Source organism: Cotesia typhae, unplaced genomic scaffold (genome assembly GCF_013202065.1).
Source record: "Cotesia typhae breed Kobodo isofemale line unplaced genomic scaffold, CoteBio_Ctyphae scaffold_13, whole genome shotgun sequence".
In the NCBI taxonomy this organism is placed as follows: Eukaryota; Metazoa; Arthropoda; class Insecta; order Hymenoptera; family Braconidae; genus Cotesia; species Cotesia typhae.
The window spans coordinates 6,137,210-6,152,523 of NW_027423774.1; the positions used below are offsets into that span (position 1 = coordinate 6,137,210).

Genomic DNA, 15,314 nt, shown 5'->3' on the forward strand with positions numbered 1-15,314 from the left:
GGAATTTTCTAATTTTATTATTATGTTTTGGATACATTTACTGATTTACTGATTTACTGATAAACCAAAATACGTTTTATAATTTTTCGGTAATTATTTACAAGTGGGGTCAACTCCATTTTGGGCCATAATTAGGTGAAAAATTAACATTTTCAAATTTTTTTTGATTCTGCTTGTTGTTACGGCGCATTTATGATAAAAAAATATCGTGAAAGAAAATAATAAAGATTTCGATAGCTTTTTTGCCTTCAAAAGTTGGAAAAAATTTTGACTCTCATGTTTTTGGATAAAATTTATATTTTATCTTTTTTTGATGTTTTTCATATATTTTTTTTGAAAATTTGTTAAAATTATGATAATCAACTTTTTATGTCGAATTGTTCATTTTTTTTTTTTTTTTTTTATGTATTTTCCAAAAATAAAAATATACTAGAATTCAAATTTGCGCGCGCAAGCCTGCGCATGAATTTAGGGCTTGCATATATTTTTATGCTTTGATATATTTGACCAATCACGTTATGAATGGTTTGCTTACATGATATATTTTCATATTTTTCATCTAAATTATAAAAGTGGATCAATAAAATCAACAAAAAAAAAAATTAAAATGGTTGACCCCACTTGTAAATATTTACCAATTTTTCAAAAGACATAAACAATGAATTTACGATTAATCTGTTTGGTTACAGGTGGAAGAAGACTGGAAGTACGTAGCAATGGTTCTCGACAGAATTTTCCTTTGGTTTTTTACGATTGCTTGTTTTTTTGGTACGGCTCTCATTATCCTACAGGCCCCGAGCCTGTACGACGAGACCAAACCAATAGACATTATTTATAGCAAAATCGCCCAGAGGAAGATGATGCTGAAGAACATGGGTCCCGAGGAGGATGACTAGTCGACGATAATACCCGGCCAAAGCACCGTGGTTTTTAAAATAATTCAATTAATATTATTGATATTAAATAAACTTAATTAATAATAATAATAATAATAATGAAATCACACTCGTGCCTCGTGGTCAAGTATTAACTGTGGTACCACATATAAACACATTAACACGCATTTAAATAAAATAATGACACACGTTACTATCCACTCTTGTAAATTCTTGCACGCAGGCACGAGGCAGTGTCGTCGTCGACTGTCGTCACTCCTTGTGCATCAGAGTTCACGTCTTGAGATCAACAGCTACAGATCGAGTATCGTTAATCGATACAGCTCCATCTAATTTTACACTCGATCCAGTTTCATCTCTAATTTTATTACTATTATTACTACTACTGCTACTACTAGTATACTACTACTACTACTACTATTACTACTACTACAAAAACTACTACTACTAATGACACAACACCGCCAGAAACCAGTTTAAATAATTGTATTTTAACAAAAAAAAATACAATCGATTATTAAATAATTAAACTAAAATGGTGAGTCGTGAAAATCGTGAACAAACACTTGGAGAACGGCACATTCACGTGAAATATCACGAAAAACAATTAAAAAAAAAAAAAAAAAAACGACTGCGTCGTTGCCGTCCATTGTTCTTTAATTAAAAAAAAAAAAAAAAAAAAAAAAAAATTAAAAAAGAATAATCATAATCACCGTGATTGGTGGATGATTATTGAGTCTAAAAAATAAGGGAACATTATAAACGATTCCGATGATCCGAAAGACTTGGGACGACGACGGCCGTGGTAAAAAAAAGAAAGTGCCAATTATCCAAATAAAAAAATAAAAAAAAAAAAAAATAATTAATAAAAAATTAAAAAAAATAATAAGCGTGCCGTATTTTTGTAAAATCAGGTTTCATACGTAAAGGCTAGAGCCACTGCGACGAACGATTTTGTCGGGAAACTTGCCGAACTGCCGCATTTTATAATTGAATGAGTTTAATTTAAAAATATAATATATATATATATATATATATATATATATATATATATATATATATATATATATATATATATATATACTAATAAATATTAAATTAATTAATTAATGGTTAAAACAATATAAATTATAAATTAATTAATTAATTATTTAAATGATAAAATAATAAATTAAGAATGATGAATAACTTTCACCTAAGACACAGCATTAGTACACGCACAATATGGGGGTAGTTACCCTCGCTCTTCTCTTCGTAACAAAAGATACAAGAAGCTTCAGTCCCGAAATAATTATTATCAGGTATGATTATATTTTATTTATTTATTTTATAAGTCGTTTTTTTTTTTTTTTTAATACAAAGTAAAAATTTTTTAAAAATAGCCATAATTAATTACAGAATTATGTGTAATTACACGGAAAAAAAATTATATGAAAAATTACAATAGTAATATCATAATCCAGGACTATACTTTTAGTATCTTGATTTTTACGATGCTGCCGTCTACAGAATACAATTTGAATTATTGAAAATTACGATGTTATTTAGTAAATTTTTTTTCTGTAAAAGCAAGTGAATAAGGACGCATACTATATGTTTTAATAAAAGAAAGACAGAGTCCAGTAGTTTGCGGCGCCACCACCAAAAGATGACCAGTTACTGTATGGAGGGTCTTATTATGTGACTGAACATGAAATTAAGATGTTCTTCTGATAGCGTGAGGGGATAAACCTTGGACTTGTTTGTCGCGGAGAGGTCTCCGGATTCGATTCCTTGGTGATGCAGGATTATTTTTTTCGGAAACTTAAGCTTCTTTTTAATTTAAGTGATAGAAATTTACGATACTGCATCGTAAAAATTACGATGTTTGAGTTTAGGTCCGGCATTACAATATTCTATATTGAAATTTACGATGTTTTTACCGTAATTTTTCATACAGTTTTCTTTCCGTGTAATAAACTGCCCGTCGTTTTATTTAGCAAACGCGTAAATAAAATTTGAAAATTAAAATAATAACAATAATAATAGTAATAATAATAATTATTATCGGGAAATAGTGTAAAATAAAATGGCTTGTAAAAACAACTGGCAATCTGAAAATGGCCTGTTATTCCATCTTAGGGAGGCGAGAAAACCCCGAAGAGGCGAGGAAAAGGGTGAGGGGCTATATATTCATATATATTTATATATACATACATACATACATATATATATATATATATATATATATATATATATTGGGTATATAACGGGGACGGAAGGCCGGGGCTTAGAAAACGAGCTGACGATAGAGAGGAGTTGACTGTAAAAGGGATAAAAGAGATGAGATAGAATAGAGGTAAAAGGAATGAAAAAATAATAAATATATATATATATATATATATATATATATATATATATATATATATATATATATATATGTATGTGTATGGTAGTAGGGCGTTGATACTCGAGTTTGACCGAGAGAGAACTCTTTGGAGCGATACCAAAAAATTCGGGCTTCGAGATGTCGCATAACCGTGCCAAAGTCTTGATTCTTATGACGGTAAAATAGAAAAGACAGAATCGTTATGTATAAAAAGACACGGAGAAAATAAGAGAGAATAAAAATATTAAAAAAAAAAAAAAAAAAAAAAAAAAGAAGCATATGACTGGAAGCGGAAACAACTGAGGAAGAGATTGAAAGGTTAAAATGAATTTATTGTGGCGTTCGAAGTGCGATATCGACAGACAAAAACCAAAATTGCATACTTTGAACCTTGATATCGTGCTCAAGATACTTGATATTTTTTTTTTTCTCATACCATTTAACTGTATATCTATATATTTATGTCCGAGTGGTTGTTTGGGTGGGGGAATTTCTTAAAGGATGAATTTTTTAAGCAAAATTAAAGATTTAAATGGTTCATTGATTGTATATTGATGATATTTATAAAATATTGTAACTAGATAGATAAAAAAAGTTTAGTAACGTTTTTGGAAATTTACGAGAGTTATTTATCAAATTTGTATTATATGAATAAATAAATGATGGACATATGGCGCTTCCAACACCCCGTACCCCCTCGCTGCGGATATAATAATCAATTTATTTGCTCATTTAATGATAATGGTAATTATTAATTATTAAAGTTAATGTGCATATATAAAATATAATAATTATAATTATTACGATAAAAGATAAATATGTATATGTGTAAATTATTATTATCATTATTATTATTATTTATTAAGTTAATACGATAATTATTATAATCTACACATAGTAATTGAGTTAATTGACAGTTGGTTATTCAATAAATAATTAATATTCATAAATTTATTATTATTGTTATTACTGCTTGATAATGCTTAGGAGAAGTTTGGAATGTTCAGAGGGCATTGAAAGATTTTTTCGTTTAATTACATGATCGGCTAATTGCTCCAATTATAATTATTGGGGATTTTATAAGGAAAAATTATGCAAGAAAATTTTAATGATTGCACTAGTTAAATATGAAATAAAATTTTTTAAATGCTTAATAATATATATAGTGTTATAAATTATGAATAATTTTATTATTAGTAATAATATAATTGTTTAAAAATATTTATTAAAATTTATTAAAATGTATATAAAAATTTTTTATTATAAAAATGATTTTATTTTTTTTTAGATAAATTTTTATTCTATTTAATAATAATAATAATAATAATAATAATAATAATAATAATAATAATAATAATTCAATTAAGTAAAAATTTTAAAAATAGGTTATTTGTTAAAAATTGTGAAAAAAAAAGACGCGACATAGTAAATTAATGTATGAATGTATAAATAGAGTAATGTTAAATTAATCTCATCATGACAGTAACAGCAACAATAATAAATTAATACATTAATTATTTAAATAATATTGTTGTCGTAATAATAATAACGTAGTATTTGGAATAATAAATAAATAAAAAAAAAATAATAAAGTGTATCTATATATTTAATAGATCAATTATTAAATAGATAAAACACGTGAGTTATTATTTTTTTAATTTATATTTGAACGTGTGTATTTACAGAATTATTTGTCGTTTTAAAGTCATGTTGATGATTAAAATTTGAGCCTCGATTAATTGGCTTTATTTAATTTTATTTAAAAAAATTAAAGATATAAAAAAAATCTTTAAGTAATCGTTTATACACATAAACCGCTGTACGTATTTAACTGGCAGTAAAGTGTTTACTGTTTATTCTTTCCACCTCGGTGAATACTTCAGGTCGATAGATCATTTTGCTGGTTAAACCTTAAATAGATTTCTTTAAAAATCCAAAGTTTAATTGATTGTTTGTGTTTGATGTAACAATTAATTAACGAAAAAAAAGCTCAATTGATAACTTTTCTTTATTAAAATTCAGTATTGTAGTTCCATCAGTTCATAGCCCAAGGCGTTAATTATTTAAATTGTTAAAAACTAAATGAATTTTGTGAAAAAGCCAATAAATCGAGTTTAAATAAAAGTGAATTGTATTAAAGTGAAAATGCGGATTAATTAGTAAGAACAAAATTTTGAAGGAAAAAAAAAATAATTAAAATAAAATTTAAACAAAATAAAATAAAATAAACAGAAACAAGAAACTATCGCATGTCTTCCTGGGAGTAGCCTACGTCGTAAGACTCAACGCTCGCGCCTCGAAAATAAACCGAGCGAGTCGAATAAACGACGGATCGAGCAAGGGATTTATTAGCCCGCCCTTTACTTCTACAACAGAGCTTTTCTACCCACTCTTATACACGTCTGATTACGCGTACACGTCCTTAAGACCTTTCATCTTTTATTTATTTTTCCCTTTATCATTTTTCTTTATCATACATTACATGTAAAAATTCAATAACATAGAACAAAGTGTATTATTAGAAATAAATAAAAAATAAAAAAATAGTCTAGTCTAGTCTTCGGGGTGTCTACTTTGAGTGACATTTAAGATGTCGCTATTTTATTGTTAGACGTATTTATAATTTTTTAATCAAATATGCTCAAGGGACATTTTATCACACTGTTATATTTATAAAATTTACTAAAACTCAAAATAATCAATCCGTTCTTAAAGTATGAACAAAAATTATAATTTTTTTTTTTTTCGAAAGACGGAAAAGCTAAAGGACGAAATCGACAGATATTAATTTCATAGTAGTTAATTAAATCACCGTAATGATTAATAACTAAATTAATAAATAAAAATTGATGATTTTTTATTTTGAGAATTTAAAAAATAAATTCACATAAAACTGATAGTATTGTTAAGACAATCAGACTCTTATTGCTCCTGGTCATCGTTTATAAATGGAAATTGATAAATAACGTTGACTTTATAAATTATTGCAGACAAATAGCATCACCGCTGTTTAATAAATAATATTTCTGGTTCATAAAGAAAAAAAAAAGATAAATTAATAATAGAGATAAATTAAAAAAAAAATTTATTCGTTTGATTTTTAAAATAAAACCCCCGAGTCTTCGCCCCCGCGATCTTTTAAAAACATCCCTGATAATAAAACACACATTTATTATTCAGTAGCATTCAGAATTAATAATAAAAATACGTAAAAACGATGTAAAAAACACTTATAAAATAATAATAATAATAATTAATGATACATAAGGAAAAAAAAATAATGGCAAGTTTTTTTGTACGCCTAATTTTTTCTACATTTAAAATAAAAAATATTAAAACATACACTCGGTCGATAATCATCGATAAATAAAAGTAAAGAGGATTTGAAATAAATAAAAATAAAACAAGTAGACAAAAATAAAGGCAAGCTCAATAAATAAAAACTAGCACGCTCTTAGATTATACTTAATAGGTATAATTGTAATTAATTTTAAATACTGTGTGAGTGAAGTGTTGATAAATATATTTATAGTTGATAGTTATGTAAACGATTATTATTGATTAATTTTAATAATAAGTAAGTAAAAAAAAAAATAATAATAAATAATTAACATTAACGAGTGTTTTGTTATCCTATAAATGGACATCAATAAAATAATTATTAATTTAGAAATAATAAATAGTATAAAGTGCAGTAATAAATTGATTAATCATTATTATATATATAAATATAAATATATATAAATTATTATTATTATAGTATCGAAATGTATACAGTTTAAGTGTTTACGATATAAAATTACGGGTAATTATTAAGAAATTAGATTTTTTCTAACTAATCAATTTATTATTATTTTTGTTTTTATTATTATTGCTAAGAATATTATTATTATTAATGTTATTATTATTATTATTATTATTATTATTATTATTATTATTATTATTATTATCATTAATGCAACCTAAAGCATTTAAGGGAACCAGAGAGCGAATATATCGCGTTACAGATGCCATAAGGGCTTATGATAAAAATTCTATTATTTTTTCTAACTCCAAAAAAATTGTTAGTTTGAAAAAAAATTTTTTTTTGTATTTCTACACGTTTCATACAAAAATACGTCGGTTACGAAAAAAAAAATTTTTTTATTCGCCCTTATGTCATCCAAGGTGGGACCCTAAGGAGCCATAAGGACGCATAAAATTTTTTTTAGCATTTCTGCACGTTTCGCACGAAACTACGTCTATTTCCGAAAAAAAATTTTTTTCATACGCTCTTATGGCTTTTCACCGGGACCTTTTGCCAGTATACGCCATTATGGCATCCGAACACGATGTGTTAATTGCACGTCTCAACGCGAAGCGTGAGTAGTGCTTCACTCTCATTCTGTCAAAGTCAAGCAATTATCTCAGCTTAAATTACTGGTATCCGAACTTTTTTGCACTTTGAGTATTAAATGAGTGGACTAATATCAATAATAACACTTTTTTATGACACTAGATATTTTAAGAAACACTATTTTTTCTAAATAGCATAAAAAAAACCGTTTTGGAAAAATATTCCGATGGACCTTGTTTTTCGGGTTGTCTGTATGTGCGGATGATGTACGTTGTCACGATAACGCCCAAAAAATTTCACTTCTTAAGTCCAATTTTTTTTTCATTTGCTTCAGTATGATTCTGAGTAATAGCCAATTTACAATTACCATCTAATTCAATGTAATTTAATTACAAAATTTCAGTTTTATGTTATTTTAACTTTTTTTTGTAATGAATGAGCGTTGAGACGTGCACTTTTGGATTTTCCAAACTTTTTAATGGTTATTATTTATTTTACAATAATAATAATAAATTATTGAGGGAGTTTTTAGTAAAAAAGAAAATAAAATAAAAAGATTAAACCCAGTGCCTCTCAGAAATTAATTACAATAAATTCGGTGTATTTCTGTCAATTATTTGCCGTGTGAAAGTGACGTTGTGTGTTACTAAATCCAGTGAATAAAAATAAATTGGAAAGAAAATAAAAATAAAAAAAAACGGAGCTGGAAAAATAAAATTCAACAAAAAAACGAATCCGATCACTAATTAAATGAATAAAATGTTCGTTTGTTAAAAACCGAAGAAATAATATATGATTAGGTGTAATTGTCTTAAAATAAGACACTGCTCTCTAAATAATGCCTGTAATTATTTCAATTTGCCCACAAATATTAATTACACTGAAATATGTGAGTTTGAAACTTGCATCTATATTATTTGTTAAAGTAAACTATTAATTAACTCATGCTCATTATATACACCCATTTATTTTACTTCTTAAATAATATAAATTAATTATTGTTAATAATTATAATATTAATAATAATAATAATAATAATAATAATAATAGTTGTAACAGTATCTCTCTCAAAATCATTAATTAGTGTGTACACATTAATTTTATCAATTATAGTCCCTAATTGGAAATTAATTTGTTATAGCATAAATAATTGTTAATTATCATCAATTGAATTGATTATTTTTAAAAGAGGTCGCTAGGTCAATTAGCTAATAAAATATTCTAACTAAAATTCATTTTTAATTTACGCAAGCAATTAATTAACAATTAAATTGAGAGGAAAACCTTTGGTACAATTAATTTTAATTTAGACCAACTGGCCGATCAATTATAAATATTGTAAATAAAAAACAGATTGATAAAAAAAAAATAGAGTATGAAATAAAGTTGCTCTAGGTTGATTTTTCCATTTATATATATTTCAATTAATAAAGAAAATAAAACAACAAAACAATTACAGCAATCTTAATTGTCATTTCAATTTGTAATATTAAAAAAAAATTTTTTTAACTTTATTAAAAAATATTTTTTTTTTTTTTACTAAACAACGAAATAATCGTAGAGCATTCTAGGAAATATTATTATTATTCATAAAAAAAAATAATAATAATAAAAATAAAAGTAATAATAATAATAATAAATAAATAATAACATTTATTACTTCAGTATACTTAAATGTTGATTTATATTAAATTGTTTTGTGTATCTCAAAAATTATTTGTCTATCTGACCTAATTGTTTGTTTGTATGAAAGAACGTTGTCTGCTGTCGTGTCTCATAAGATTTAAAAATAATAATAATAATAATAATAATAATAATAATAATAATAATAATAAGCTGATAATTTATAAAAATAATTGAAGATAAAAAAAAATAAGAGGAAAGCCCGAACAAGTGATGTCAGCTTTCGATTATTATTAAATATTAAATAATACATACATTATTCATTTTAACTTTTTATACTTATTATTATAATTTTTTATCAATAATATAATATTATTTATTTGATATATAAATTAATTAAGTCAATTAATCTACGGTAAAATATATTAATAAAGTAAAACAAATCAGACGGCGGACATCATTTAAATCGGTTTATTCCTCATACGTGATTCCGCTCCCAATGTGAATAAGATCAGTCATAAATATTAATAATAATAATAATAATAATAAAAAATAATAATAATAATAATAAAAATAATGAATGGTAATTTAATATTAATATTAACAATGTAATGTAATATGTATAATGAAATTGGTAATAACGGTGGGGATTAATCGGCAGATTAATTAATTGAATTGAATTGTAGCACTAGCACGTGCATTTGTAAAGTATTAATTACTTATATGTATTATTAAATTGAATAATATAATTGTCCGAGTACTCAATGAGATACTTGTAATGAGAAGACATTTATTAAATTAAAAAGGAGAGACAACAATAATTAACGACTAAAAAATAAACGACAACAATATATTGTGTATGGATAAAAATAATAATATGAAAAAAAAAAAAAATAAATAAACCTATTTATAAGCTAACGTCTACACATTCTACACGTAATTATCCATCGTATGTAAAACAATTTAAACAAAATGAAACAAATAAACGAGTGGTTAAAATTATTGTTTAAAAAAGTAATTCAACAATTGTTTATTTATTTATTCACCTGAAAATTTATCCTTCCTTATTACGTTATATATTTATTTATTCATTTAATTTTTTATGTTTTAGATCCAAAACCAATATCCTTCATTACTTCCCTCCAAGATCTTAACCATAAAAAAAAAAAAAAAAAAAAAAAAGTCTCAATCTTTTGATTTAGCTTCGATAATTTCAACGAGACAAGTCGATAATATAAATACTGGGGGTGTTCATTGGTGTGTGTCCACGGATCGAGAATGAAAAGTTTTCAAAATAAGAACGAGATGAGAAGAGGAAAAAAAAAGCATTTGTAAGTTACTTTTTTTTTATCATTATTTTTTTACCCATACTTTTTACGAGCATTGTGTCCCTGCTTCATCGCTCCCTAGCGTCGACGATTAGAACTTTTATTTTCTTTCTCTGCTCTTGCATTGAAGGAGTAAATGAGTGATAAGAGTGTAAAGAAGAAGGAAATTGGAAAAAAATTTTGAAGGAGCTTGAGCTTGAGCTGGAAAAGGAATTAAAGTCCTGAGACTAACCAGTACGGTAACTGCTTGCTGGTGAGTCCATTGTCGGGTCATAACAATGCGTAAGTATAAAAAACCCAACCGTGGATTTGTGGGTGTAGAAAAAGATTTAATTTCACGGATAATTTTGGACAGTTAGATTTAATTTTTTGTTTGAAATTTTAAATTTAAATTTAATTTTGTAAATTTGCAAACAAAAAATTTAAAATCATGACATTGACTAACGAAATAAAAGCAATCTATTTTCCCGCAGAATTTTTTTTTTTTTTTTTTAATATAAAAATGTCGGTACACTTTGATTTTAACAGTGGGAGAAAAATCTCGAATCGTTTGATAAATTAAATTTCGATCATTCACACAACTCACTTGATTAAAATCGTTTGCCCAGCTCCCTCGCCTCCAATCTCCATATATACGTTGTGACCCGCAAACACACTCGAGCTCTGCCCCAAAAATCTAAATTAAAAAAAAAAAAAAGATAAATAGTTGAGTAACAGAGATAACTGAGGGAAAAAAAGAATTTTTTTTGATACAAAAAAGTCAACAGCCAGTGAGAGTGAGAAGAGAAACATTGGAGCGACATATGGCGCAGGGTTCAATCTGAAATGAAACAAAAAAATTTTTAAATCAACAAAAATAAAAAAATGACGAACAGAGCGAGTTCACGGTTTCAAATGTATTTGCATCGGTTGCACCGGTCACAAGAGAATTTATTTGAATATTTCTTTTCTCCTGGTATATAACGTAAAAACGAGAGGAAATTTTAATAAAAACCTTTATATTCTATTCTCTATCGTATAATACGTGAATACATATTTTCTCTAGCTAGATACATTTATACCTAGATAAAAATCCATAGGCTTGCTCGGAACAAATTTAAAAACAAATTATTTTCCAGTTGTTTATTCACTTTGCTATTTTTTCAATAAAACAAAAATTAAAAGATTGAATTTTCTATCATAATTATCATCACTAAATAAATAAATGCTCAGGTTATTTAAGATCCGTAATTTATTTGATGTCTAAATTATATAAAATTCCTCAACATTTCGTTGATAATCTCAACTTCAACAGGCGTCTGTAAATCAACAACAAACCATCATTCACATGTCAACAATATTTAGATAAAACAATTATGAATACAAGAATTTTTGAATTATTTTACAATCTCAGACTATATAAAATTACTGAATACATCATAATCTTTTATAAAAATTAAATTCCATAAAAACTAATTTACAGAACATAAATAAAATTTCTGTAAAAAAATTACTTATAAAAAATTCTTTTTAAAAAAATTAATAGATAAAAATTAAATTAATTTAATTTACAATAGTCAAGATAGGAAAGTAGCGAAGATCAGAGATGCGGTTGCTAATAGTGTGCATATTAAATAAGAATATTAATTTTATTGTTAATAATAATTGCCATATATTAAAATGATAATTATTGGTTCGTTATGGATATTGAGATAAAATTTAATTTACGGTGAGTAATTTTCCATGTGACTCCAATACGGCGCATGTTTATTTGGACTTTGATGCCTGTATGAATTTATTCGAAGGTATTTTGTTTTATTTATTTACTGTAAATTAAATTTATTTAATTTTTATTTATTAATTTTTTTAAAAAGAATTTTTTATAAGTAATTTTTTTATAGAAATTTTATTTATGTACTGTGAATAAGTTTTTATGGAATTTAATTTTTATCAAAGATTATGATCTGACATTCATTTATTAAATATTAATAAATCATTTTAAATATTAAGAAATATTTATTTAATACTAAAAAGTGGTCTCTAATGAATGATTTATTAAATATTAACAAATATTTTTAACTATAAACAAATCCTTCTATCAGTGATACCTTCATTATCATCACTGTAATGAAATATTTTATTTAAATAAAATTTTTCATCTAACGAACGAACGAGCGGACGTTGAAAATTGGATTAAAGTACAAAGTAAATTGTGAATCTTGTTGGGAATTTAATTGGCAATCAATCTGTATCAATTGTGAATGTAGAAATAATCTCGAGTGAAATGGGGCTCTTTATTTACTGTACTACCTAGATAAAGAGCATTAAAAATAGAGGGTAGACTCCTAAATTTATTGGAGATTGTAGTTTAGAGGAGTGTACGTGTAGATGAGATGAGATATGATGGTTGCTAGATATTTTATGGTTGCTTTGATTAAATGATTTAGGTTGCTCAACCCCCGTTTGTTAATGTGGGCATACATTCTCCGTTCCAAGATTAATAGGGTTATTTTTTAAGATCTTCTATCTTGTTTGTGTAATTATTTATTTTTGGGGCTTGTTCACTCGGGGGTTTAATGCCCTACTATTACTATCTTTTCGGCTCCTTAATTGCTGTTAGATTCAGCTCACCTATTTGTCCTTTTAAATCCATTCCAGGTATTGATCACACGTTTAATTGCCAATTTAATATGACATACTGTTTCCGAAATGTGGTTTCATTACTCCAATGTGAACAATTGTATATTTTATCGTTCAATTAATTGTATCTGCGTAAACATGATATAGCCATAATGTAAAGTACTATTAATAGCATTGAAATTAGTTAAATGCGTAAATATTCCGGACAAAATAAATAGATTAATTTTTATTTACAAGCTTAAAAATTTTATTTGAAAAATTCGGTCCCAATTTTTTTATAAAAAAATGAATACCGCTCGTTTATCTTATTTTTGATAAAAAATACTTGATATATTTTCAATTAATGATTCTCAGTTTTTTAAAACAATCCTAAGAAAAGTACGATTGATATTTAATGAAACGTTCGCTTTAACGTCGGTCAGCATAGGGTTTGTATGTAAAATATACAAATTTTAAATGCTAATATGTCAAAATTTAGTGCCGCAAGGACTATTTCAAAAAATCCCTGCGTATAGAGGATACTTATGAGTATAAGTACTCAAAATTTCAAAAAAATTTAAGGAAAAGGTTTTTTATTTTGGAACGTCCTTAAGACCACATTTTCTTCAAAAAGACTACTGATTACTGTACAAAATAGTAATCAGTGCTGTTTTTTTTCTCCGTGTGTTACTAAGCATATAAATAAAGATGACAAAAAAAAAACTATTCATTTTACGAATAATGTTTAGTAAAAAAAATAAAACATTACTTTCTTGAATTGCAGTTTTTAATTTTCTTAATAAGTTTTATAACAAAATGGTATTTTTGCTATTCGTCTGAAACTATCTAGTTCTGGTTAGCTCTAGATATTGAAACTAGTATTTTTAATGCAACTTATATGAAAAATATAATGTGAGACGCCGGATAAAACACGATTTCAGACTCGTTTCGCTCGGACAGGCAACTTCACTCTGGTCTGAAATCGTTTTGTTTCATCCCTAGTCACACAATATACTATTTTCTTTTTTTTTTTTGAATTTTGTCCTGGGATATTAACGTTCATTACACTGAAAGAAAAAATTACTTTTGAAAAAAATGGGAATTATTGTAACAAGAAATTAATTTTTTTTTAATTTTTAATAATTTTATTTTTTAACAAAAAAAAAAACCCAAAATTTGTCTTACAGTAATTCTCCTGAAAATGTAGCTTTAAAAATTCAAAATTTCTAAATAAAATAACAAAGGAATATAAACTCTTTAGCGTAAAAATTTTCTTGTAACAAAAAAGTTACAGTAAAAAATTTTTATTTCGTTAGCTAAGAAAAAAAATTATTCAAATTTTATCATAAATTAATTGCTGACTTTTTTTTCACATAAATTTTTTCTCTGAGTGTACTATTGAAATTGATAGCACATAATTTAGACTAGAGTTAATTTTATTCCCAAAAAATACATTTATAGCGATCAGATAAGTAGAATAAGAATTATTTATGATGTATATTATTCGCTCAATACATTTCCTTGCTTTAGTTTTCGTTTCCGTATCCGAGAGAAGATTTCGGTTGGATGGCTTTCGCGTTGAATGGTAGTAGAGAGGATGCCCTCCAAATCAGCTTCATTTTCGGTTTGGGAGCTTTTCCCGATCCAGTAGCAATCCAATGCCGTTGCTACGTGGCTCTGCTGCAGTCCGAATTATAGAAAAACGGAGCAAAAGAGTACAAGAGTATAAAAAGAAGTAAGAGAGTGTGTAGCCAAAAGAATTTTTTTTTTTTTTATTCCACCAAGAAAGAATAAGAAATGGAATAACAAAAAATATAAAATAAAGAGTACACTGTAGATATTTGCTTGGCAACATCGGAAGCCTCTTGATTGGCTACTACATACCTATATACCTATATAGATCACACACACACACACACACACACACACACACACACACACACACACACACACACACACACACACACACACACACACACTAGCTCACACATTTTCATTGATGGTATATCGATACTATACCCCAATACTTACCGGATCCTTTTGACCTCACTCAAATGTCTAAGACTCCTGAGATGTTAAAGTACTTCAACGCTTTGATCCTCAATAAGTCTTCCATTTTCACTAACGATTTTCTCTATTTCATTTTTTTTAATTTTTTTTTATCT

At 26.1% G+C, this 15,314-nt stretch overlaps 1 protein-coding gene across 1 annotated transcript in view; it reads left to right on the plus strand.

Annotated features, from left to right (window-relative positions):
- Nachralpha1 (nicotinic acetylcholine receptor alpha1) overlaps positions 1-1,599 on the plus strand; it is a 100,062-nt gene extending 98,463 nt beyond the window's left edge. The window contains exon 7 of the mRNA XM_074253349.1: positions 690-1,599. Within this exon, the coding sequence (XP_074109450.1) occupies positions 690-896 (207 nt within the window). The 3' untranslated portion in view covers positions 897-1,599. The remainder of the gene's footprint in view (positions 1-689) is intronic.
- Positions 1,600-15,314: the final 13,715 nt, after the last annotated feature.